At 46.3% G+C, this 26,271-nt stretch overlaps 1 protein-coding gene and 1 long non-coding RNA gene across 2 annotated transcripts; one reads left to right on the top strand and one right to left on the bottom strand.

The window, feature by feature from the left end:
- Window positions 1-71: 71 nt before the first annotated feature.
- Window positions 72-13,263, bottom strand: LOC311444390 (uncharacterized protein). The gene is made up of 4 exons (XM_084535508.1): window positions 7,566-13,263; window positions 6,356-6,450; window positions 5,997-6,082; window positions 72-4,377 (listed from the first exon to the last, which is right to left on the bottom strand). Exons 1-4 carry the CDS (start codon window positions 9,945-9,947, stop codon window positions 1,895-1,897), a joined length of 5,046 nt encoding a protein of 1,681 aa, XP_084391634.1. The 5' UTR covers window positions 9,948-13,263; the 3' UTR covers window positions 72-1,894.
- A 5,081-nt stretch (window positions 13,264-18,344) lies between these two features.
- LOC311444650 lies at window positions 18,345-25,440 on the top strand. Its single transcript, XR_014697985.1, has 2 exons — window positions 18,345-18,445; window positions 23,998-25,440. It is a non-coding gene; the product is annotated as an uncharacterized lncRNA (long non-coding RNA).
- Window positions 25,441-26,271: the final 831 nt, after the last annotated feature.

Below are 26,271 nucleotides of genomic sequence, written 5' to 3'. Positions count from 1 at the left end.
GGGACCGGCAGCGGCTGCTGCGGAGGACGGCGCGGACGACCGCTCGCCGCCGCCTCCCGGCTGCGCTGCGCTGCGCTGCGCTGGGCTCGGCCGCCTCCCCGCTCGCAGCCGCTCGCCGCCGCCTTGGCCACGAGCACCACCCTGCGGCCTGCGGCGGGACTGCTCCGGGACGGGACGCGCTCCTGGCCGCCCACTCGCAGCCTTTCACAAAAGTCCGGCAGTTTCTTGCCGGTCAAACTGAATCCAGGCAAACTGAAGTTCAGAGTGCTTTATAGTTACCATCGTGCCCAGTATCATGGGTGCTTCTAGAGCTTTGAGGTAATCTCCAGAAGACAGCCAACCCACCTTTTCTAAACCACAGTGATCTCAGGTTGTGCACTTTTTTTCTGTCCTCTGGAGGTGATAGTACTCTTTCTAAGCATCTCTCTTGCTGGCCAAACTGGAGAAGCACACATCACAAATGCATACAGGGCTCATGCATCTCAGACACAGAGATCCAGGAACCAGCTAAGAAAGAGAGCAGCACTTGTGCTGCATTGAAACACAGGCAGGACTCACACCATCCTTTCCCTGCTGACATGGGGACATGGCTAAAGTGCATTACAGGAGCGTGACTTGCTTTGCTTTAAAGGAAGGATTGCCAAGTGGCATTACCATGAGAATGACTGTTGCCCAATCTCACATTTGTGTTACATCCCTGAAATAGGACAGGATGAGGTCCACTTGCTCCCTAACAAGCAGGACAAAGAATTTAAGTAACGAAACTATTTAGCAAGACAAAGAACTTAACGAGCCAATATAAAGAGCCAAACTCTACTTATGAAGCATTTCAGAAAAGCTACTCCCGAGATGGAACATATTTCCTGAAGGGAGGAAAGTTTAATTTCTTTCATTTAATTTAATTTATTTTTCTCTTGGGGGGTGAAGAAAATCATTCATCTGACTTCTTAGAGGGTCATTTGCTAGGCCAATTATAAGTGCTGTTTTAATCTCCAGGAAACAAGGGTAAGTGTCATGAGCTAGATCCCTTTCATCTCTGAAACACTAGGCAGGGTCTTGCCTCATCAATGGTGATCAGATTGGAAGGACGATTTTCCCTAACCTGTTTGAGATACTCCGCTGATGCAACGTGAGATATCATTAGCCTTCTTTATGACAAGGGCATGATGCTGCCTCAGGTTCATCTTGGTGTCCATCGGGACCCCTGGGCCTTTTCCACCAGGCAGCTTTCATGGAACAAGGGATTCTTTCTCCCCAAGTGAAAGACTTTTCACCTCTCCTTGTGGACTGCTCCTGGTCGGGACGCGGTCCTGGCCGCTGCCTCTTGCAGCCACGCTCCATCGGGCACATGTGCATATGTCCCGCTGCCCGCCGCACACACTCAAAAGCAAAGGCAAAGCCTGCAGCGGGCGAAAACGCCGAGCTTGGTGCAAACGCACCGGTAGTGCCCGCAGCTCCGCAGCCTCTCCACCCTCTACAATCTGCAAGAGCCCGCCATGATGCCAACCTCGGCGCCCTGCCACAAACCCACCCATAACACAACGACAAACACAATTCCGAGGGCCAAGGAGAAGGACAAGGACAAGGACAAACACAAAGCCCAAGGACTAGGAGAAGGCCTTTCAACCCCACACAGCGAGGCGGAGGCTTTGTCCGGAGGCACCTGTCCGCCTTCTCTGCTCTGAGAAACCAGGAAGGGGCCTCCGCGTGTATCTCCCTATCAGGTATTATGCACGCAGAAAAACAGCACATCACTACATCTACTTGAGATCGCATGGTGGGGACGAGACATGGGAAACGCTCCCAGATAGGTGCAAGCACAAAGGCACCTCCTGCTCTACCGTGCAGGCATGCGCGCTGCAACCGCCTGGGCTTGAGGAGGGCAGGCAGACAGTTAGAGCGACGGAGGGGCTGCTGTCCCCTGCTCGGGTCTCTTCTGGCCAGCGCGCTGCGGGCTGCACTCAAGCATATTGCCCTTGCCAACCTCCGCGCAGCCTGGTGGACTCTGAGGACTCGGCAGGACGGGCCTCAGGAACTTGAAGTCACTCTGACCCGAGTCGTTGGTCAAATACATCTCGTAGTGGTAGCCCGGCCACAGATCTCCCCTGCCGGCCATGTCCCTGGCATCGGCAGTCAAGTCGCTGTCAGCAGAGCTGCGAGCAGAGGAGTTCGGGAGCGCCGGGCAGAGGCGACCCTTGCACAGCGTGGTCCCCGAAAAGGCTGCGATGACTACAAGGAGGAGTGAGGAGATGCAGCAGAGGGAGGCGATGAGGTAGGTAGTGAGAAGGTCGTGGTCGCCCTCTTCCTGCTGCGGGCTTCCCGCATGCGCCTGCGAAAGCTGCAGGAAGGCTTCAGAGAAGCCGTCCACCAGGGTGATGGTGAGGGTGGCAGTGGAGGAGCGCGGTGGCTGCCCGCGGTCTCGCACCAGCACGACGAGCCTGTGCCTGGGCGCGTCGCGCTCGGTCACGGCCCGCGCCGTGCGCACCTCGCCGCTGTGCAGCCCCACGCGGAACAGCCCCGGCTCCGTCGCCTTGGCCAGCTCGTAGGACAGCCACGCGTTCTGCCCCGCGTCCGCGTCCACCGCCACCACCTTGGCCACCAGGTAACCTGCCTGCGCCCAGCGCGGCACCAACTCGCCCGCTGCCGCGCTGCCGTCGGGAGGCGGGTGCAGCACGACGGGCGCGTTGTCGTTCTCGTCCTGCACCAGCACCCGCAGCAGCGCCTCGGCGCTGAGCGCCGGCGAGCCCCCGTCAGCGGCGCGCACGGTCACCTCGAAGGCGTGCACCTCTTCGTAGTCCACTGGATGCAGAGCCCGCACTATGCCGCTCTCGGCCTCCACCGACAAGAAGGACCGCGCAGCGGAGACCCCCAGTGGAGTCAGCACCAGCATGTAGCTCACAAGGGCGTTTTCACCCGTGTCGGCGTCTGTGGCATTAAGGCGGCCCAGGATCGTCCCAGCGGGCTTGTTTTCACGTAGCACCATGTTGTAAATGGCCTGGGAGAAGGTGGGCGCGTTATCGTTCACGTCCGAGAGCCGCACCACCAGCGTCTTCGATGTTGAGAGTGCAGGAGTACCGGCGTCACTGGCCCGCACCGTCACGTTGTACCCCGACACCTTCTCTCGGTCCAACGCCTCCAATGTCACTAGCGCGTACGCTTCACCCACCAGCGGCAAAATGCTGAAGGGCTGCTCGCCCAGCAGCTCGCAGCTCGTCCTGCCGTTGTCCCCTGAGTCCCGGTCCCGCACGCTGAAGAGGGCCACCACCGTGTTCAGCGGGGCTGCTTCGGAGAGGCTGCTGGTGAGGGAGGTGATTGTTACCTCGGGGGCGTTGTCGTTCACGTCCTGCACCCCCACCTCCACCTTGCAGTTCGCAGACAGGCCTCCTCCATCCGTTGCCTGGATGTCTATCTCGTAGGTCTTTATTTCTTCATAATCCAGTGTTTTTTTGAGTCGAATCTGCCCTGTCTCTGAATTTATTTTAAATGTCTCTCGATTATCCTCTGAATTTTGAACTATGGAATAGGCTATTTCCCCGTTAATTCCTGAGTCTAAATCTTTAGCAGACAAGACTGCCACCAAGGTATCCTCGGAGCTATTTTCTAATACTCGGACCTTATACAGACTCTGCGTAAATACTGGAATGTTGTCATTTGCATCCAGGACTACCACGCGGATAACGGCTGTACCAGAGCGCGGTGGAGACCCACCATCCACAGCCGTGATGCTAAAAACCACTTCTGCCTGCTTTTCCCGGTCTAGCTCTCTGTCCAACACCAGCTCAGCGTGCCTCCTGCCGTCACTACGCTGCCGGGTGTAGATATGGAAATAACCGTTCGAGCTGATGTTGTAATGGTGAACACTGTTGTTCCCCACATCTGGATCCTGAGCGCTTTCCAGTAAAAAACGAGCTTTCGGCTTTGTAGTTTCCGAGATCTTTAAAATTATCTCTTTATTTAAGAACACGGGAGCATGATCATTAATGTCTGTGAGGCTTACCTCGGCGCGGAAGGACTGCAGTGGACCCTCCAACAATACATCGAAACGTACCAGGCAGGGCTCGCTCTGCCCACACAGCTCCTCCCGATCCATCTGTTCTCGCACAAACAAATCCCCGGTGTGCTGATCCAGTTGAAAATACTGTTTTTCTCCTTCAGGAACGAGTCGAACCTGTCGAGTCGACAATTCCTCAGCGGTCAGTCCCAAATCCTTAACTATATTTCCCACAAGGGAGCCCCTCGCCGCCTCTTCGGGCACAGAGTACCGGGCGGTTTCTGCTCTCCCCCCCGACACGCAGAGGAGCAGTATTACAAACAACGCTCGCCCTGGAAGCGGTTCCTCCCTCTTTCTCAGCTCCATTTCCCTCTCGGCTAACCTTCCTTCCCCCTCCGTGAGCAGAATGGAGGTGTTGATCTATCCCACCGACCCCCGAGCGGAGCAGCCCCGGCTGGTCGAGCCCAAGGGCCGTGGAGCCGGGAGCTACGCAGAGCCTCTGCGGTCAGCAGCGGCACCAGGCGGCCGGCGTGCGAAAGTACAAGGAGATCTCTGCAAAACCGCAAAAATAGAGACAAACTGCTCGATTTCTTTGTTCTGATACTATCTTTAACTCCCAGTACTATTCTGTTAAAAGTTCGAATAAGCAATGCTTCTTTTTGCCTTTTATCTGAAAATGAGATCTATCTGAGGCTGCTTTTTCCTAGTGTCCTTCCCTAAAATGGCTCCGATTTTTTGTGCATACTAAGTAAGTGATTTTCAGGCCCTTTAGCTAAAAAGCTGTGTACAGCACCCAGAATAAGCCGGTCCATTAACCTTGCCAGTGATCGCTAGGTGGTTCCCTTTATTAGTTCTTGGACTGTTTTCTCGAATGGATTGAAATTGTTCCCGATTCACAACCAGTCAGGCCAGAAGCCCTTGCAAAGGGGCTCGGGCAGCATCTCTCTTTTCTCACCGATCTTAGCATGACTCAGACAAACCCACCCCACCCTGCTCTGGCAGAAGAACACCCTCTTCCCAAGATGTTCTGATTTGCCTTGTAAAATACCCACTTCTAATGCATGGATTTATTCTCAAAATACAACTCTTGGGGTGGGTATTACCTAGGCGATTACTGTGACAAGTGGTCTTTGAGATAGCATACTCACACGAGGGATTTACAGGTACCTTTTATTGTTTATTTTGTCATCAGGCGTTTTACTCTTTTAAACGTGTGAGTGACAGGAAATACTACCTTACTTTATATTTTAATACCGATTAATGAAAGTAAAGGAAAACGGAATGCTCCTTGACTTTCTATATTCTAGAGTGCCTTCAGATTATTGTTAACGTTTTACTGTTAAAACACAAACAGTATTTTTAATTCTCTACTACCTTATATTCGATAATCCTGAAACGCTCTTTAACTGTTGATTTCGGCTTTATTATGAAAGAAAACGAAACAAATTTAAAAAGGGAATACAGTGCTCAAAGACCACTCTACTTTATGGACAACGTGTAAACTCATGATCGATTACAGTGTGCCAATGTCAGCCACTTCGAAAGTAATTTCCTTATGTTTGTTATTAAAAACTCCCTTGCAAGCCTCATTTAATTTAATAGCTGTATGACCTGGCATTGAACAAGTAGCAGAAAACTAAAACGTTATGAAGGAGCCCTCTTCACAATAACAAATAATACAGAAAAGCTGATGTAGGAAAAGCATATCTTGAACATGTTTCTGTTTTCATGTTTCCCTTAACATTCAGGAGAAATAGCACTCTCTCACAATCATACATCAAGTCTCAGTGTAATCAGCATGCAACATAGTCCTCCTCCATCCTTATCACAATTTCAAAATACTTATATGAACAAAATACTGTTTAAGATGAGAGTCCTTGCTGTCTCACAGAGGACTTGTACCTCACTGGTACTTTTTTGGTGCACGTTCCGTCTCTCTGCTCTCCTTTCCCCGTGAGGACGTTAGCCAGTGAGGACCAAGATGTTTGACTTTCTCCTCACTTACTGATGGGTGAGCCAAGGATTTTGATCAGAACTGGCATTTTCCTCTGCTGGCCTGGGACCCGTGCCTTCAGAGAGGGGAACTCGACCCTGCGAAGAGCAGAATGGAGTGTTGATATTTGGACGTCGAGGGTAAGCAGATGTCAGCGAGACGCTTAGAGGGCTTGTCTTAAACCAGTGCGTGAGTCAAAGAGGGAGGAAGGATGGGAGTCAGGTCTCTGACCTGAACGAGGTAAAATAAAAGCCCTAAAGCGTCCTCCTATATGGACAACAAAAAGTCACCACTGGAAAGTTTTTATTAATTTGGGGGGGGGGGGGGAAGGAGGAGGGAGAAGAGGATTTAAAACAGGGAGAGCTCCAAACCTGTTTCTCGCAAACAGAAAACGTGATTTAATGTTGATATTTCGAGGTGGGTCTTTGTGTCCTCTTAATGCCACTGCCATGGCAGTTCTGAGAACCTGTGGTAATGTGAGGCCAAGTCATCAGTGGTTATTAAATTTGAAGACGTTACGGAGTGACCATAAAAAGGTGGTTGTGGGTCTCCTTTCTCATATATGTCCATTTTGCAGACTCACGTGAAGTTTTAGATGGGCATCAGACACAAATAACCCCACCTTTAGAGGCAACTTGGACTCAATGTGAGAATGAGGAGAGGAGGAGCTGTTTCGATAATCATTATTGGTCTCCCCCATATTGTTTGAACAGACGGACGTTAAACGTCTTAGATAAGACTCATTATAAGTTCACAGCACCGTGAAGTGAGATACTGGTACTGTCGGAGAGCACCCGGCTGGGCCAGGAAGGGACAAAGAGGTTGCCTTGTAAAGCCCCCATCTCCATATTTTGATGGGCAATTTTTTTTTTTTTGATGGCCAATAATTGTTTTGATGGCTTTTGTTAACAAAGGCCACAAAAATATACCGGATTTTTATGATATATAGCTCCGTGGACCACGGCAGACTGTGAGACAGCTTGGCTTCAGCACCACTATCCCAGTAAGCAGCAGCTGCCAGCGCCGTGCACCAGCTCTTGATAACAGTGCAGGGGACGCCATCAGAAGGGTGACACCCCGACCCACCTCTGCCCCCGTAGACCCTGTTGCTACCAATGAACAAGGACACCACGACCCCAGGGATAGTGTCTCCGGGAGTGGTGTCGTTCCTGCACCCGGCCCCTACGGACTCTACACAAGACGTGGGCAGGACCCACTGTGTGGCTCCCGCATCCATCCTCCTGGTTCACATTTTCTCATGGTCCAGCTGCCCCCCCCCCCCCTTTGGGATGACACCACAGACTTAATCTCACACAAATGACCAGGGCATGAAGCCGAATGCAGAGCCGCGGTTAGCCCGCACTTGGGGAGCAGCCGAGCGCGCGGCGGCGGCTCTGACACTACCACCACCCACTCCTATCCTTCCGGCGACTCTTTCAGGACCAGCTCCGCCACTTTGCTGCTCCCTACTGCCCCACTTCTACATTCAGGGATTCAGGGATGATTCCCGACCCCTCTACTCCCTCCCCGCCCTCCCCCCCCCCCCCCCCCCCGTCACCTCGGCCCGCGCAGGTCCCTCACCTGTGCAGCCCAGTCGGCTTCTTCCCCGAGGTTGGCCGAGCACACCGAGCTCCGCTGGTCGCCCGGGCCGTGGGGCAGCCCAGCTGGGAAGCAGGGGAAGAGGGGCCTAAGGAAGCGGAACTCGCTGTTGACGGTCCCGGCGGCGAAGCAGACATCGTATACATAGCTACGGGGCAAGGAGCCAGCGCTGCTCTCAGCGGCAGATTTCGGGAAAGTGGGCAAGGACCCCGCCATGCTCTGCCTGGCCCGCCGCAACCTCACAACCACGGCGGCCGCTGCAGTGGCCAGGAACAGCGCGGACACGCAGGCCAAGCAGATGATGAGGTACAGGGTGAGCCTCCCGTCGGGATCGGTGGCCGGCGCCTCTTCGCTCACACGCAAGTGGGCTTCAGAGAAGCCGTCCACCAGGGTGATGGTGAGGGTGGCAGTGGAGGAGCGCGGTGGCTGCCCGCGGTCTCGCACCAGCACGACGAGCCTGTGCCTGGGCGCGTCGCGCTCGGTCACGGCCCGCGCCGTGCGCACCTCGCCGTTGTGCAGCCCCACGCGGAACAGCCCCGGCTCCGTCGCCTTGGCCAGCTCGTAGGACAGCCACGCGTTCTGCCCCGCGTCCGCGTCCACCGCCACCACCTTGGCCACCAGGTAACCTGCCTGCGCCCAGCGCGGCACCAACTCGCCCGCTGCCGCGCTGCCGTCGGGAGGCGGGTGCAGCACGACGGGCGCGTTGTCGTTCTCGTCCCGCACCAGCACCCGCAGCAGCGCCTCGGCACTGAGCGCCGGCGAGCCCCCGTCAGCGGCGCGCACGGTCACCTCGATGGCGCGCACCTCTTCGTAGTCTAGTGGGCGGAGGATGTAAACGTCCCCATTTTCAGAGTTGATCGACACGTCGGGCTGCTCTTTGTCCTCTCGCACCAGCGCGTAGCTCACACGGGAGTTTTTACCCGCATCGGCGTCCGTGGCATTTACATTGCCGATCCGGAGCATAGGGTTGTTGTTCTCGTTCACTGATATGGTATAAACGTCCTGTGTGAACTCCGGGGGATTGTCGTTCACATCGGATATCTGCACGAAGATTCTTTCCCGAGAACTCAGCCGAGATCTGCCCCAGTCTATGGCTGTGATGGTGATGTTGTACTCCGCCGTCCTTTCCCTGTCCAGGGCCGCTTTTGTGCGCAGCTCGTAGTAATTGTCGAAAGTGGGGGTGAGACTGAAGGGCAAATCGACATCGATCGCGCAGTCCGTCCTACCGTTGTCTCCCGAGTCCCGGTCCCGCACACTGAACAGGGCCACCACGGTTCGGGGCGGGGCATCCTCAGGGATAGAGGCGGTGAGGGAGGTGAGCGCTATCTCCGGGGCGTTGTCGTTCACGTCCAGCACCTCCACATGCACTTTGCAATGTGCAGACAGCCCTCCTCCATCGGTGGCTCTCACCACCAACTTGTGTTTTTTTGTTTCTTCGAAATCCAGGTTGCCCGAGACCCGGATCTCTCCGGTGGCAGCGTTCAGCTCGAAGAGCTGGCGGGACCGCTCCGATGTCTGGGTGAAGGCATACCGCACTCTGCCGTAGGACCCTTCGTCGGGATCCGCGGCCACGACCCTAACCACCAGCTGCTCTGGGGGGCAGTTTTCAGCCACGCGGACCTCGTAGACCTCCCGGGAGAAGACAGGAATATTGTCGTTGGCATCCAGCACCACGATCCGGACCTGAGCCGTGCCTGACCTGGGCGGCGAGCCCCCGTCGATGGCGGAGAGGAGTAAATTCACCTCCCCCTGCTGTTCGCGGTCCAGCTGCCTCTGTAGGACGAGTTCCGCGTATTTTGCTCCATCTTTCCCTGTTCCGAGAGCGAGGGAGAAATGTGAATTGGACCCGAGGCTGTAGTTCTGCAGGCCGTTGCTCCCCACGTCCCTGTCCTGGGCGGTTTCTAGGGGGAAACGAGTCCCGGGGGATGTTGTTTCCAGAATTTCCAAAACCATTTCCTTCTCCGGGAATACGGGGGAGTTGTCGTTCACGTCACGAACCTCCACCTCCCCTCGGATCAGCTGCACCGGACTTTCAAATAATATCTTAAAGAAGAGTGTGCAGATGTCGCTCTGCGGACAGATCGCCTCTCGGTCCAGCGTCTCCTTTACCGTCAGGACTCCGGTGTTTAGATTGAGGCGGAAATACTGCTCGTTCCCCTCGGACACAACACGGGCATTGCGAGACGCGAGTTGGCTCGGAGAAACACCCAGATCCTTTGCGATATTGGCGACAAAGGAGTCCCTCTCCATTTCCTCCGCCAGAGAATAGCGGAGGGTTTCGGCCCCGCTCTGACACACGCAAACGCACAGAACAAACAAGACCACTTGCCTCTCAGTGCCTCTGCTCTGTCTCCCAAACGCCATGACTCTCCAAATAAGCCCTCCTTTCCGAGCATCCGCCGTTGTTCCCCGTATTTTAAAGGGAGGCAGAGCGATGTTTGTCAGGAATCATAAAGCCCGAAACCCCCCCGGCTCCGTGCCCCGCCGCCCTTCCAGCAGCTCGCACGGTTTTTCTGTCTCCCTGTGTCTGAAAAGCCGATGCAGAGAAGAATGCCGGTCCGTGGCCAACACCCCCACCCAGCGTTTCAAGGGGGAATATATTCTTTGCATTCGGGACAGAGCTGCTGATCTCATGTTTGCTGCTTGAATCTCCACTCTTCTTACCAACAGAAGCCAAAAGTTGTAGTGTTTGCTGTATTTGAAGAAGTCTTGCTCCCCATACAGAGTGACAACATTTTGGGTATCATTTTCCAGCCCACCACCGCGAACTCTTCAAATACAGCTTTCAGTTTTCCTCTGTGCTGTAGAGAGATTGCGAAAAGATGTCACTTCCACGGGATGAATAGTGGTGTTTGCCTTCTTTGCCTCTTGTTAATCAGCACAGGACAATCAGCAAGTGGGGCATGCTAATGTCAGGGAAACTGTTGAATAGGAGAGCTGGTGCCGGAGAGCGTATAGGGAAAGGTCTAGGAAGTAAATGATTCACCATCACTCTATCTCGCAATTTCACTAAAATGTTACTAAAATGACATGTCATCCTAACGTTGTTCACTTCACTTTGTGTGTCACACTTTGCCCAGACAACACAGGATTCCCGTGCTTTGCTGTGTGAAAAGCGTCTTTCTCCGTGAGTTGGCCGTGAACCTTCCTTTGCTCCCACGCCAAGGTGTGTCACCAAAAAACCCAGCACTCACACATTCATGAAAAATGTCCCCAGCCGTACACAAACGTAAAAATTCTGTAACCTGCTTTCACATTTTGGAGGTGTATCTCCCTTTCTCCTCTGATATTACCACACGATTTAGAAACAGCTGCAAGGACGTTGTGCTCAGAGATCAAACCTGAACTCCTGCACTTGTGTAAGGTTATTTAAGGCTATTTAATACAAAGGGCAAGAAAATTAAACACCTAGAGACACAAACTTTAACGACCAGTGACAATGACAAAGACCACGAACCTTAGGATACTGGTTGATGGGCCATTAAAGGAGCTATCCAAGTGTAGATTCCAAGAGGTTCTACCAGACACGGAAAGGAAAGGACATTATCATGGATCGTCAGAAAGGATGTCGTAAGAAACAACAAAATGATTATGAGATGTTGGAGGTGTGTGTAGGAATCTTCAGAATTTATTATGGGATGATTAGAGGCAGGATCATTCTCAGGGAAAGGTATAATTCGCCTCTTTGGGAGGATCTGGAAGGAATAAATACAAGGAAGTGGAGGAGGGAGGTGGGAAGCGTGCCAGATAAGAGATAAAGTCCCCAGGGCACACATCGTCAGCCCTGAGGATCACGTTACATCACGACTACTCTTGCGGACTCTGGGCAAGATCTGGCCAGGACACATACAAGGTACCCAAAATGCACATAGCTGCCCTTGAGAACAGTCTTCCTTCCTTCCTTCCTTGGATGTGTCTTTCTCTCTGCTTTCTATCGTTATCAGCAACACAGAAGCTTGTTGTAAAAACAACTATAGGTTAAGTACATCAGTAGGTGAATTTGGTTGGGAATGCGGTTCCTCATTCACGTCATGGAGAAATAACAGTGGCACCTGGTATCCATTTGCTCGTGCCCTCACCAGTGCTCCTACGCAGTCCTTGGAACTTCAGAGAGAGGAAGGTGGACCTGTAACCTTGCTTTACTGTAAATCCTTGGCTCCACTAAGGCAGAGAACAAATCCAGATGGAGAATATTTCACTTCATTTCTGAAGAGGGACATTATCCTTCAGCTTCAGGTGTAGAAGGGTTTAACAGGAACAGCGATCCTTAACAGAACTCTTAGCTTCAATAATATCTTTGTAAATCAGAAGTTGTTGCCCTTAGATTGAAGGTCACACTCTTTCAGATTGTAGAGAAACATAAAATGAAGTAAATCACTTACCATGCATCATTGGATAGCTAATGACTCCGTCTTCCATTGAGTTACAACAATAAAATGAGTGTGTATGGAAAAGCCTCACATGAAAAGCAAGAAGTAACTGTGCTGCCAGGTGAAGGTACATTGTGCGTAGGACAGACTAAAGAACCATAGCCATAATATTATATAATCTGCATAAATTTGTCAGAGAATTTGCTTATCTCCTTAAACACATAGTGATGTTGCAGGCTTTCTTGATTTTTTGTTTAATGATAATTCCTTTACCCTGAGAACGTTGTTTAAAATAAACAAAACCTAGTTCTTCTTTAAAAGACTCACATCTTAAATCTAGGAAAGAGCCACGGCAACATATTTTGCTCATTTCCTGTTGGGTCTCCACGTTTAAGGACACAGTGTTCCTAAAATAGAATTCTTCCCGCATTTCTGCATCCTGAGCAATTTCAGTTTCAAAATCCCCTGCCTGGTCTTCAGTCTGGGAATTCAGATCATGCGAGTGAAAGCTCACTGTTCCCAGGTCATGTTTGGCTCCCCCCGATAAAAACTTCTGCACCATCCCTGGAGCCACTGCCCCGCAGCTGTGAGAACCGTCTTCTCTGGCACGCCCTGTGGCTCGGGAGGAACATTCCCTCAGAATGAAAGCACATATGCTTTCCAGAACCAGTGTGCTTTCCATGGCCGAGTGCAAGGAGGGAGCCACACTATCCTTCCCAGCCAGCTCTCAGGACGAATTTCTTCTTACTCTTCTGGCACTCTGAATCCCCAGCGCTCCCGCAGAGCTTCTGCCCTGAGCTCCTCAGCTGGATGCAAACGTGATGAAAGTCGGGAGAATCATTCCGCGCCTCCTGGCTCTCCTTTATATGACAAATACTACTGGTATATATCCTATTTGTGGTTTACTGAGAGACAAACCAGGCTCCTCTCTGTATTCACTCCCGTTAATGCTTACCCAATCACTCTGTTAAACGTAAACATTTCTTTCTCGCGGTACTAAGCCGATGCTTACCAGCCAACGGGCTCTGCCTGACTCCATATTCCCCAGGAACGGCATATGGCATCAGCAGGCGGTTACAGCCTGGGCGACCGTCTTCCTCCTTCACATTCCCAATTCTGTCGTGTGCTCTTGGAAGTTCCAGACGGTTCTTGATGCGGCAGATCCCTTAGAAAGCATTAGAAATGGGGTGTATTCCACGGCAAGCAGAGTATTTCGGCTGGGCTCTCAGCTAACGTCAGCTGTGCAGCATCTGGCTGGTGCTCACTGGTTTCTCCCTGCCCGGCAGCGGCACTGGGCGTCCAGAGCAGGAACTACACATGGGCGTCTACCCGCCAGCCTCAGCACGCCCCTCCTCCGTCAGGTGTTGGCTATTGCTAGAGTAAATTATGGAATACACTTCCCACCTGAAGTATTTGGCAAATACACACTTACTTAGTACTTACTGAGACATCTCTGGCACTAAGAATCCAAGACGGTATGAAACGTCCTGAAGGTGTCCTATACAAACATTGTGTTAAATGTTCTTGACAAAGATGTGTGCTATGGGCAAACGCTGGGAGACTGCTTGTGCATTGTACAGAACATATTCTAGAAGCAGAGAGATAATCTACAAGTTTTCAAGCACACACCAGTTGCAGGAGGCTCAGAGCTTTGGATACTTTCTTTTTCACAAGAGAATCTCTAGCTGCTGTGTGTTCTCCCTAAGGTAATCTGAAGTGAAGAATTAGCTCAGTATTAATATCAATATATTTCCTCCTGTGTAATAGTACTTCATTTCTACTAACACCAGTTCTCGAGGATATTTGCTCTGAAATCTCTCCAGAATATTTTCCAGATTGGAGAATGAAGAGAAATCCCCTGCTTCAAATGTCTAAACTCATATAGGTTCTCAGAGAAATTCTGATAGATGCAGTCTTTAGTCTCCAAAGATAATGCTGAACAGAAGATACCAGCCAAACATCTACCCATACTTTTTCCATGTGCCTTATTTGGAGGAAGGAATTCTCACTTTTATCTCTTTAGTCCTGGTAGTCTTCAATGCTTATTTTAAAATGAACCCTTTTCAGCTTCAACATTTTGCTACTACTAATGCCTTCTGGAGCCAACTAAGTAATTACTCTCATCTTTGTAAATTTTGTGCTCAGTGAGATCCAGTTTCTCCATCTTCGTTCTTACTCCTACATCACATATACAGCAGAAAAATGTTCTTCATAAATTCCTAGAACAGCATGTTTTCATGGTGATCTCAAATAGCCCACAAATAATATTATAATCTCTAAGTCTATGTTAATATATCTCGTGGGGAGAAGTAATATCCATTAAGATTGTTTTTTCCACTTTTTTTTTTTTTTTTTTTAATACAATTCTTTTTTAATGACTGCTTCCACAGTTTTCTGGAGTGACAATTTCAGTTGACCAGGAGGAGATACACATGGAAAAGTTACGTGATAAAGAGAAAAGCACGAAGTTGCTAAGTAATTCAAGCCCACTGTATCAATAGTTCTGGCTTTCCAAATTTTTATGAAGCAAAAGAGGAGAGTAAGGTGATAGTGACATTTGCATAACCTTGAAAATGAGTTCAGGGACAGAAGGGCCACAAAGAAATCACAGGAAAAAAGAGCAAGAAAATTCCAACTTGTGGACAAATGTTTCTCCAATTCACTACCTGAAGATGGTGAATAGGAGTGATTGAAGGAAAACCGGTGAGTGACGTAGCAAATAAAAGAGAAGTACACAGATTATATGCTGTTTTGGACACGGAAATTTCCTGTGTGCATTTTTCAATGCACAAAACAGGAATGAAAGGACTTGGGGAGAGATTGGACTGGGAAAGACTAATTTTGAAATTCTAGCTGGTCAACTGAGAAGGAGAGCTTGAAATGAGAAGCAGATTTGGAAGTGAAGAAAAGAAAGGGAAAGGAGAAGGAGAGAGAGCGATGGTTAGAAGAGGGAAAGATGCCATGAAAGAGAGCCCAAGAGAAAACAAGTATGAACCTGCTTGGATGCCAAAGCTGATTAAGGAGGGTAAAGAAAGGGAAATGTATGTAGTATCCATCCTGAAGGGAACTTAGGAGGAGCTTGTCAGTGTAGCATCAGTAAGAAAAAAATCATAGTGGTCATTATCAAAGGGAAAATTGGGTTCAATCATTGAAAAGGACATGGAAAAATCTGGAGAAAAGAAGGAAGGGAGCAGAAACAATCTCAAATCAAAGCAGGGGTATGGATCAGAAAGGAAATGAAATGGACATAAAAGAAGAAGGAACAAAACTATTAGGAGAGGGAGGTAGGAAGAAAAGCTGAGATACAGACTTCTGGTTTGTGCCTGTCCTTCCCCCATTCCCAGGATTGTGTGAGGACCTAGAATCTCTCTTTTTCATCTTTCTACCTCAGAATGTCTCTATTTCCACTCGGGGAGCAAGAAAATTAGCAGAATGTATCAGCAAAACAAAGAGAACCTTAGTATTCTAGCCAGCCTAAGAGGATGAACTGCACAGAGAAAGCAATCAGCAGTGCTCTACTTCCTCAGTCCCCTGAAGCCAGTCTTGGTCATCTTTAAACCTATTTCCCCAGTTCTGTAACCCCTGGATTTCATTCTCAGTAAGTGGCATGAAAACATTGAGAAAATGGAAACACCTGGTCCAGTGCCACCTAAAAGGGAGGTCAGTGGTCAAGCACAACTTCATGGACAGAGTAATCACTGTCTGGAAGGAAAACAGAGCTTCTGAACAGAGATTTTCAAAGGAGACAGAGAGATCAAAGGAGCTGTCATGTTTACTCATGTCATAGATGAACACAGATTTGGGGCAACACAAGGACACCCTGCTTAACATCTACTGATTCTGAAGATACTAGCGAATAGTCCAGTGGTTCACAGTGGCCAATGTTATTTTTAAACCAAATCTAGCTAAATGGTAAGGTCATTTTAATCCCAGATCAAAAGAAATTTGGCTTATGCTTGCAGAAGCAGCGGAGATCTCCTGTGTTGGGAAGGTAACTGGGAAGACAAAGTCTTTTTATGCCCTCTGTTTAAGTCCTACTTCTCTGTCCTCAGCTACAGGTCTCCACATCTCACATTACAGTTCCAGCAGCAGCTGCAGACCAGGTCACTGACACAACTAAAACATCCCCAGAAACACGGAGTGACTTGTGAACTTTATGGCACATTTTGACACAAAGTAGTGAGATGTGGGCTCTGAGTATGTCCGGATAAACCATGGTGTCTTCACTGTTTTATTTCATACATGTTGTATCTTGAGAAAACTGAACTGTGCAAAGCTGTCTTTCTTTTTGAGGATGTTCTGACATTCTCTGTACTGCTGACTGATGACACGTAGATAGTCTTTCTTTCAGATTATCTATGGGCCTTCCAGAACAGAATTCATCCATCCTATGGGGAGAAATCCAGACAGGATTTGTTTATCTTTTAGGCAACAGGCATATATTCACACCAATATCACATTTAGGAACAGAGTGGACACAATATGCAATGAAAAACTGAACACAAATTGAAGATAATGCACATGCACACACACTCACATGAAAAACAAATTATTATAAAGCAAACAAATATGAAAGCAGTGCATTTAGCAGGTACTGATGAAGTTCCATTACAGTTAATCTACTTTCCGAAGAATTTATACTTGGACAGGTGCAGCACTCCTCTTATGTCAAGATTCTTTGACTTCTGGACTCATAGTTCTGGAGAAATAAATATATATACATGTATATATTTAATTAAAATGATGAGATTCCATCAATGGAGTAGAATGCTAATGGAAAACAACCTGTAGTTTATAGGGCCTGTCATATATAAAAATATTATCTTCTCAAGAGCAACAAGAATTATCTTGAGAGTCATCATGCAGCACTTGCAGGGCAAGCAGGCGATCAGGCCCAGTCAGCATGGGTTTATGAAAGGCAGGTCCTGCTTGACGAACCTGATCTCCTTCTATGACAAACTGACGTGCTGGGTGGATGAGGGAAGGGCTGTGGATGTGGTCTACCTTGACTTCAGCAAGGCTTTTGACACCGTTTCCCACAGCATTCCCCTCAAGAAACTGGCTGCTCTTGGCTTGGACTGGCACACTCTTCGTTGGGTTAGAAACTGGCTGGATAGCCGGGCCCAAAGAGTCGTGGTAAATGGAGCCAAGTCCAGTTGGAGGCCAGTCACTAGTGGCGTTCCCCAGGGCTCGGTGCTGGGGCCGGTCCTCTTTAATATCTTCATTGATGATCTGGACGAGGGCATCGAGTGCACCCTCAGTAAGTTTGCAGATGACACCAAGCTAGGTGCGTGTGTGGATCTGCTTGAGGGTAGGAAAGCTCTGCAGGAGGATCTGGATAGGCTGCACCGATGGGCTGAGGTCAACTGCATGAAGTTCAACAAGGCCAAGTGCCGGGTCCTGCACCTAGGGTACAATAACCCCAAGCACAGCTACAGGCTGGGAGATGAGTGGTTGGAGAGCTGCCAGGCAGAGAAGGACCTGGGAGTGATGGTTGATAGTCGGCTGAATATGAGCCAGCAGTGTGCTCAGGTGGCCAAGAAGGCCAACGGCATCCTGGCTTGTATTAGGAACAGCGTGACCAGCAGGGCTAGGGAGGTGATCGTCCCCCTGTACTCAGCTCTGGTGAGGCCGCACCTCGAGTACTGTGTTCAGTTTTGGGCCCCTCGCTACAAGAAGGACATCGAGGTGCTTGAGCGAGTCCAGAGAAGGGCGACGAAGCTGGTGAGGGGCCTGGAGAACAAGTCCTACGAGGAGCGGCTGAGGGAGCTGGGCTTGTTCAGCCTGGAGAAAAGGAGGCTCAGGGGCGACCTTATTGCTCTCTACGGGTACATCAAAGGAGGCTGTAGCGAGGTGGGGGTTGGTCTGTTCTCCCACGTGCCTGGTGACAGGATGAGGGGGAATGGGCTTAAGTTGCGCCAGGGAAGTTTTAGGTTGGATCTTAGGAAGAACTTCTTTACCGAAAGGGCTGTTAGACATTGGAACAGGCTGCCCAGGGAAGTGGTGGAGTCACCATCCCTGGAAGTCTTTAAAAGACGTTTAGATGTAGAGCTTAGGGATATGGTTTAGTGGGGACTGTTAGCGTTAGGTCAGAGGTTGGACTCGATGATCTTGAGGTCTCTTCCAACCTAGAAAATTCTGTGATTCTGTGATTCTGTGAAGAAGGTGATGGGACTTGGGCACAGCCAAACCTGGGCATCAATTACATGCAGTTTCAAATCCACCAGCAACTGGGTCCCGCCCTGCCGTCCCCTGGTTTGCCCAGGATGGAGCAGGGGCAGCGGGGCTGGAGTTGCTGTCCCGTCCCTGGCTGGGCAGGCGGGGGATATTCTGCTGCAAAACCCGCTCCGCGCCGGCGGAGGGCAGCCGCCACCAGGGAAAGAAACCGAGCCGTGAATCTGCAAGTCATGAAAAGGAAGTGCTAAAAACGGCTTGGAAACAACCGGGCTCCGCAGCAACTGGTTCGTCTAGGGCAGGGTCCTCCGGAGAGAGGCAGGTCTCTTTATCTATTTATCTATCCATCCGTCTATCCATCCATCCATCCATCCATCTATTTATTGTCGTCCTTGTCCACAGGAGCTGACTCCTGTTAGCTGCTTGGTAGCTGATGGAGAAGAGCACACCCTCAAATCTATAAAACAAGCTCAAATCGAGAGAGTTTTAGGCTCAGAGTGTGAGGCTGGAGAGAAATGGGAATTACGGGGCATTAGTGAGGCAGTAAGACTTTGAGGGGGGACCTGGTATTCTGAAACGACCTGGGTTTGGGAGGGGATGTAGATCATAGAGCAGCCATGGAGATCTTTTTAACCCTTGGGGACTCTAGCACTGGCTTCCTGCCCTTGCCACGGATCAAAAATGAAATTAAAACAGTATTGAGCAGTGTGATGGTTCCCTCCAGCATTGGGACTGCAGGGCAAGCGGGAACAGCAGTCAGTTTAAACCCTCTGAATCAGGGATTGTTGTAACAGATATCAGAGCTGAATAATCTCTAAATTTCCTTCCCTGTCAAACTAGAGTGGGTCTAATGCAGAAAATATTTATACTATTTTAAATTCACTTGAAGAAGTGTGTCCACATTCATTACCATTTGTTTATATTCTGGTTTAGTCTTTAGAGAAGACAAAGAAATGGGATTTAGAGAGAGAGAGTTTTCAGGAGTTCATATCTATAATATTACTAAGCACACTTCAATTTACAGTGAAATTTACAGAGTTATCCATAAATGATTCATAAATTTGAAAGATATTAAAGAAAATGCACCTAAAAAAAAGTTTATGTGAAGATTTTTTGATAAGATTAGGTCTGTGGAGGCATTTAATGTCAAGAAGTTTCAGTCAAGGTACAGTAACTACATGTGATTTTTAAGCAAGAAATTCATGCTCTATAAATCTCCTATGAGATTTATAGAGATCTCCACAATGAGTTTTGTCTCGTTTTGTTTTCTTCTCTTTAACAGAGTTATGTACAAAATAAATAAGTAGAGCTAACTTGTGCTTCACAGTACAATTTCAGTTCTGTTCAGGATCGGTTTATTGCTTAATACTGCATGGACTGTACAGCTTTAGATCTCTAGGTCAGAAACAAACAAACAAACAAACAAACAAACAAAAAACAGGTAAAGATATTTGAAATGTAAATGGGCAGTGTGTTTTGTATTGTGTTAAAGAAGAGGAAAATATATCTGTATATACATAAAACTTCCATTGCTGAAGAAAATTGTGTGTAGAAAATGTCTTGCTCAACCTCACCAGTTGCTTTGCATGTAGTTAAGACTAGCTTTGAAGGTCCAGATGACAAGGGACTACTTAAAATACGTCTTAACTGGAAATTTTGAACAAACTTCTAAAAGTGTATTCCTGAAAGCCCAGATCAGTGTCTCCTGAACTTGGAGATATACTGGTAAAGAACACTAGTTTTTTTAGCAGTAGAGTTCCTTAAGTTCACTAAATTCTGTTTCTGCCATTCCCACATATCAAGCGGCTTGATTCTTCCTTTATGCACTCAGATGGGGTCTAGAAGTTCATGATCCCATGCCTGTCTTCTAGACATGGCTAGGTTTGTTTGACATTTAAAGGATAGACATTGTGGACAGCCTACACAGAATTCAGTGTTGCTATGCAAAATGTAGTACTTTCTTTTTAAAATTAAAAAGGTGAAAAATACTGTATGGCACACACACCTTTTTATTATTATTATTTTTTTTTATTTCTGATACAGTCATATTTTTAGGCTTCAAAGTTAAATTCTGCCTTAAAGAGTTCAAACTTACTTCTGGATATTAGACTGTAGGAACTTTGGCATGAAGTTGGAGTGCTTCTTAGCCTTCCTCTTGAAACATTTGTTATAGTCTCAAGCAGATGGTAGTCCACAACTTAATCAGCATCTTTGCTTTCTTACTTGCTTTCTTTCATCTATCCCACGCTATTGCTTGTTATACTAATCAAGGTAGCTAAAGAAAGAAATGCTCCACAAAAATGCCAGTAATGGGTGATTCTAGGAGAGCATTAAGAATTAATACAGGCTGTTTCAGATCTGAATAAGGAACATGTCCCTTAAGCTGAACATTTTAATACCAAGTCCAAATCTAGATTTCTATAATTTTGAACATATGGAAGAAAACAGCTCTGTGTTGTATTCACCATCATCTGCCATTCTGAGAGTAAATCCAAGGTTTTGAATACAATAAGAGATAAATGTTCATTGCAATGCTTTTCAGTAGATGGAGTATGAGCAAGTTACTTCCACATAAAAATGTTAAAGCTATAGAATCCCAGCAGTCTCATCTCTTTTTATTAACACTTCCCACTAAATACACATAACAAAAAGGCAGAAAAACAACCTACTTGGCAAAATGTTTAGGCTGAACATAATAAACCTATGCAGCATTTCTTACTTTGTACACAACCTTCATTTATTTATGAATATACCTCAGGAGTAAAATATGAGAAAAATAAAGATAGCTGTTGAACTGCACAAATAACTGACATTCAGCATCACTAGGATGCAGGAAAAAAAATATCTTCAAGACAGCATTGCCTACAGTTGAAATCCAGAAAAAAAAAAAAAAAAAAAAAAGACTTTAAATTTACTTAGCACTCAGACATGTCTATAGATGTTGTCTCCCAGAATCTAAGGTTATTAACTTTCTCTCCCTCTTATGCCACTGATGGCTCAAATACTATCTGACTTCAGCTGGCTGAAAAATACATCTTCCACAGGGAAATATTCAATATTTTCCAGAATGTTGCAAAAGAGAAAATCATCAAGGCCTATTACTAACAACAAAAGCTATAATAGAAAAGCAGCTATGTGATAAAACTGGGTAACTGAATTAACAGTTTTCAAAACTACAAAAAAAAAAAAAAAAAAAAAAAAAAAGTTTATTTGTAGCTGCAGGGGAAGGAGGGAAGGAGAAGTAAGAAATTCTGAGGAACAGAATATAAACAAAGAATTTGTTAATACTTGCAGTCTCTCTCAGGCAGCTTTTGATGTATACTGTTTCTAAGAACACATAATTATTTTAGGAAAAAGTTATCAGATTCTGAAATATGCTGTTACTTTCTGTTGTTACCTACAAACCATGTACCTGTTGTCAATTGTTCAAAATCAGTTGTCACATTACCACAACACACATACCACATATAGGATACAGGAACAGTAGCCTGATACTGGACAGAAATTTTAGGCAGAGCTGCATGAACTGTCATGACCCCATCACAAAGTTCAATACCAGTAAGTGCAGTCTGCTGAAAGAATCTCTGAATTGAGGGTGTATCACATAATGCATCCTTCTGCAATTTATTGTTTCTAAAGCTTCTAAGGCTTTAAAGAGAGCTTTTCTTTGTACTAAGATGACTATTAAAGGGTATAATGAAATGTCCAGCAAAAAGACGCATATAAATGCCAGACAGGCAAAAGTTGTAGAATCAGGAGCTAATAGGAGGAAATGTAAGAGTGTAAGAACTGAGTTATCATAGATGAAACAATCAGAACCCTAAAGCTTCCTATGGAATAAACTGTTGTGAATTGAATGCAAATGGTGAAATCAGAAAAACTTTTTCAAATAATAATAATAATAACAATAACATAATCAATAATAATAATAATACAAGCTGGTGTAACTAACAAGCCACTAGGATATTCCAGTGATATGAAGGTTCAAGTGAATTTCTTTAAAAAGTTGAAATATTGCTCACACAGAATCTTTTCATGCATAATTTGAAGTTTCACATCAAATTTCAGAAAAAAAACCTCTTCCTATCTAACAGACATTTGCACTCACTTCTGAAATAAAAATGTGTGATATCATACACAGTTAAAAATAAGATCAAGCTTGAAAAGTGATTTTGTTGTGAGTTAATGAAATAGTGAAAGACACTGTGGACATTTCAGAGGATTGCAGGGCTTGTTCCTGGGCCCATGGAAGCAAAACCCTCAGATTACTCCAAAGTTTCCTGAATTAACTCTGTAAACTTCCCTGGACTAAGGAAAACATAGGTATTGTTTTAACTATGCTATGACCAGTAGAGAAAACCTATTCATAAGTTTTGTTTTTATTATTTTATTTTATTTTTATGTACTTTTACAGGAAAACTGGAAATGGCTTTTTTAATGATAGCAGTTTCCTATATTCTTAGGACCTTTTAGGGTTTTAGGACTTATTTTATCTTTTTTGTTTGTTCCTTTTGTCACCTGAATAAATGGCAAAGTTAAGACAGAACACAGGAATATCGGTGCCAGAGAGTTAGGTGAAAACACTGTACATTTCTGTGTCACTCAGTATCTTACCTATAAATATGCTTTTTCTACAAAAACAAAACAAAAAAAGTATATATAGAAATCCACTGATTTTGTTCATGTGAGTGATATTGTGAACTAGGCCTCAGAGGGTATTTCTTTGTAGGTATATAGGACCCCACTGTTATTCCCCTGTTCTTCATCAGAGTTACATTGTTGTGGTGGTTTTACCCTAGTGGGTAGCTGGACTCCACAATTGCTCTCTCAGTCCCCCTCAGAAGAAGAAGAGGGAGAGAAGAAAATATGCTGGGAAAAAACAAACAGACAAACAAACAAACAAACAAACAAAAACTCACAGGTTGAAATAAGGATAATTTAATTAAAGGGAAAAGGAAGAGAGAAAACAAACAGAACAAAACAAAAATGAGCAAAGGTCATGCAGAAGTACAGTGAGAGGGAAAAATATATTATTCTCTACTTCCCAATAATGAGTGATGTCCTAGGAAGCAGGGCCTCAACACGCATAGCGGTTGTTCAGGAGGATAGACATCTTCGTAACAAGAGCACCCTCTCTCATTCTCCTTTCTCACCTTGTATTGCTGACTGTGACCCCATATGGCTTAGAGTATCCCTTTGGTTGATATAGGTCAGCTACCCTGGCCATGTCCCCTCCCCACTTCTTGCCCACCCCAGCCTACTGGCTTGGGAGAAGAGGAGGGTGAGGGGTTTTGGAGAGACTCTTGGTGCTGTGCCAGCACTGCTCATCAATAGACAAAACATTGGTGTGATACTAATGCTGTTCCTGCTGCAAGTGCAGAGCACAGCACTGTATGGGCCACTGCAGGGAAAGTTAACTCCATCCTAGCCAGACCCAGTACAATTGCATGTTGAGGGGGATGAATTTAATCAAATATGGAACCAACTTAGGTAACAGACTATGATTTGGCTCTTAACACTTCAATTAATTAGCTGAACATTGCTGAAGGCCAAATTTTGCAGACATTCAGCAGGTACAAACATCTGATCAATTATTTCCAAAATGCTTGTAGTTTAAACTTGGCGGTTTAAACTTGCTATTTCAGTAATTAGGCCAAAAATGATCATTATTCTTTGCAAAAATATGTATGAAAGTGGTAAGATAGCCATGTTGGCAAATATATATTTCTCAGAAAAAGCTCCCCATCTTTTGTGTTATTTCACTTGCTGCTCCATGAAATACTTATTTATATTTTTTAAAGATTTATTTGGTGGCTGTGCCAATGCTGAGGACCACCCTAACCTTTCCTCTACTGCTCTTGTCCTGTCAGTGCCTTAGAGATATCCTGGACATCGTCATGGATCCCCATAACCCCAACTCAGAGACCTCAGAGACGTTTCTCCTCCCCCTTCCAAATTTACCATTGCTCTGCTCCTGTCTTGTTCTTCAGTACAAGAAGGATATAGGCCTCCAACAAATCCTGTGTTTCACCTTCAATATGTCTTGTGTTGCATCTTCCAGCCTTCTGTGGATATCCTGGTTACTTCTGCGTGCAGCACTGGCCACCAACCAGCAGAAGCCTGATCTGTTGCTTCCAAAACATAATAATTGGACTTGGGCCCAAAGGCAAACAATAGAAGTCACAAGCAGGGGAAAGGAAGTGCTCTCAGTCATCAGGAAACAGATGATATGAACAAATCAACCCCCCAGTTCATACTGTATCGTGTCTTTTTTACTACTTTCCTAAAGATACTTCTCTCATTGTGTGGCAAGATCTTAAAGTTTCATCACAAGTCTCTTGGGGAAAGTGTGGCTTAATGGAAAACAGATTATGTCATGGAGATTTGATACCTTTTTCTGACAAGACTGCAAATGTGAATGATAATGGAAATTGCACTGCTGATGTAATATAATTAGACTTTTGTAAGACCTGGCTTTCTCCCTCTAAAATTCAGGGGAAAAAGTGAAAACAACAGCATTATGGAAAATCAGAACCACACACTGAATTGAATTACATTTGACTAATTAATAATCTTAGTGTGATTAATGGTGACGTATCAAATAGTCATAGTGAGACTAGTAATGTCCTATAAAGACTTTATCTTGTGCCTTGCCTATATAATACTCTTTTTCAATGGTATAGAGATTTAATGATAAAGTAAATATATGTTCATTCTTGGGAAATTTTCAGATGATATAAATATTGGAATGGTGATAAACAGGAAAGCCAACAAGCAGTTCACAGAGTTGTGGAATTCTTAATATGGCAGACAGTAAGTAACATATAAGGCACTTTTTAATAGAATAAAGCAAAACACGTTATCAAGCCTGCAGAAACCTAGAGTCAGATGTAGATATGTTGCTAGACAGTGCTCCAGAAACCATTGGCTCTGGACAGACTGGAAACTTCTTTAGGCAATCACTTGAGCACTACTAGAAAGGCTTACACAAAGCATGGATATTGCAAAGGAACACTGAATACAATTTTTATATGCATATAGAAAATTAGACCTTTTTATTGACGCAAGACATTGGAACACAGCCTCCATGTGTGCGTTTCAAAGCTGTTGATAGTTCATGGAGGAGCAGTGAAAGTGATAAATGGTCTAGAGAACAGGATGCAGAGACTGAAAAAAATCCATTTACATTTTAAAAAACATAAAGAACAAAATTCAGCTTTTATTCACCTTTGTGTTAGATAAAACCAGAGGTGCTCACGAAAGTTACTGAAATAACAAAAATAAAGATTAAACTTCAAACCTTTGGAAACAAACACATCTCTTTGCTTCTGATTTAGACATACATGTATGTGAGTATCAGATACTGCTTTCTGTGAACAGATTTCCCACAGGATTCTTTCAAATGACAAACTCACCTCTGTGCCGTCCCTCAGGAAATGTGTATTAAGTGGGACTTGTCTTTTTGGAGGGGGAGCAGATTTCGACATTTTGGGAATATGACTTTTCCATTCCAATTGTTTTCTGAAAAGTAGATATCCTCCTGCTCCTCTAGTTATATGTATATATATTTTTTTCCTTTGAGAGCTTTAGAAACTGCTCCGCTCTGTATCACAAATATCAACTGAAGTGTTAATGAAGATGCATCAGCAGGATCATATGCTAGCATTATTAACGGCTGTGTTCAGATACTTCCCTGTCTTGTATATCCTGAAACCATGAGCTTTCAGAAGATATCAGTGTGATGTGTTATATTTCTGTCTTTCCTAATGCACCTATCCAACAAGGAGGCAGTGAAAAGAGTCTGAATCTCATCAGAAATGGTGTTTCCCAGCAATAAAAATCATACATCTTGATTATTTTAGGAACATGCTTGATCCATGTTCAGTAAAACAGCAAACATGGGATTCTTAAATCCTATATTTTCACCATTGCTTTTTAAGTGAAATATGAGTTCGATCTGACTTAACTGGGACAGGGCAGCTTTTGACATGTCCTTTGTCACTACATCACCTGCTTCATTGAGCAGTGTGCTGCCATTTTCCATAGTCCTTTTTTTTCAGGGAGGTGGGGGGAAAGGGGGAAAGTGAAGGGGGAGGCGGGGAGGCTATTTATGTACCTCTATGAACCTTCTTGTAGCCCTGATA

The sequence above is a fragment of the Aythya ferina genome (genome assembly GCF_964211825.1).
Source record: "Aythya ferina genome assembly, chromosome: 14".
Lineage (NCBI taxonomy): Eukaryota > Metazoa > Chordata > Aves > Anseriformes > Anatidae > Aythya > Aythya ferina.
This window is presented reverse-complemented; position numbering and strand designations above follow the sequence as displayed.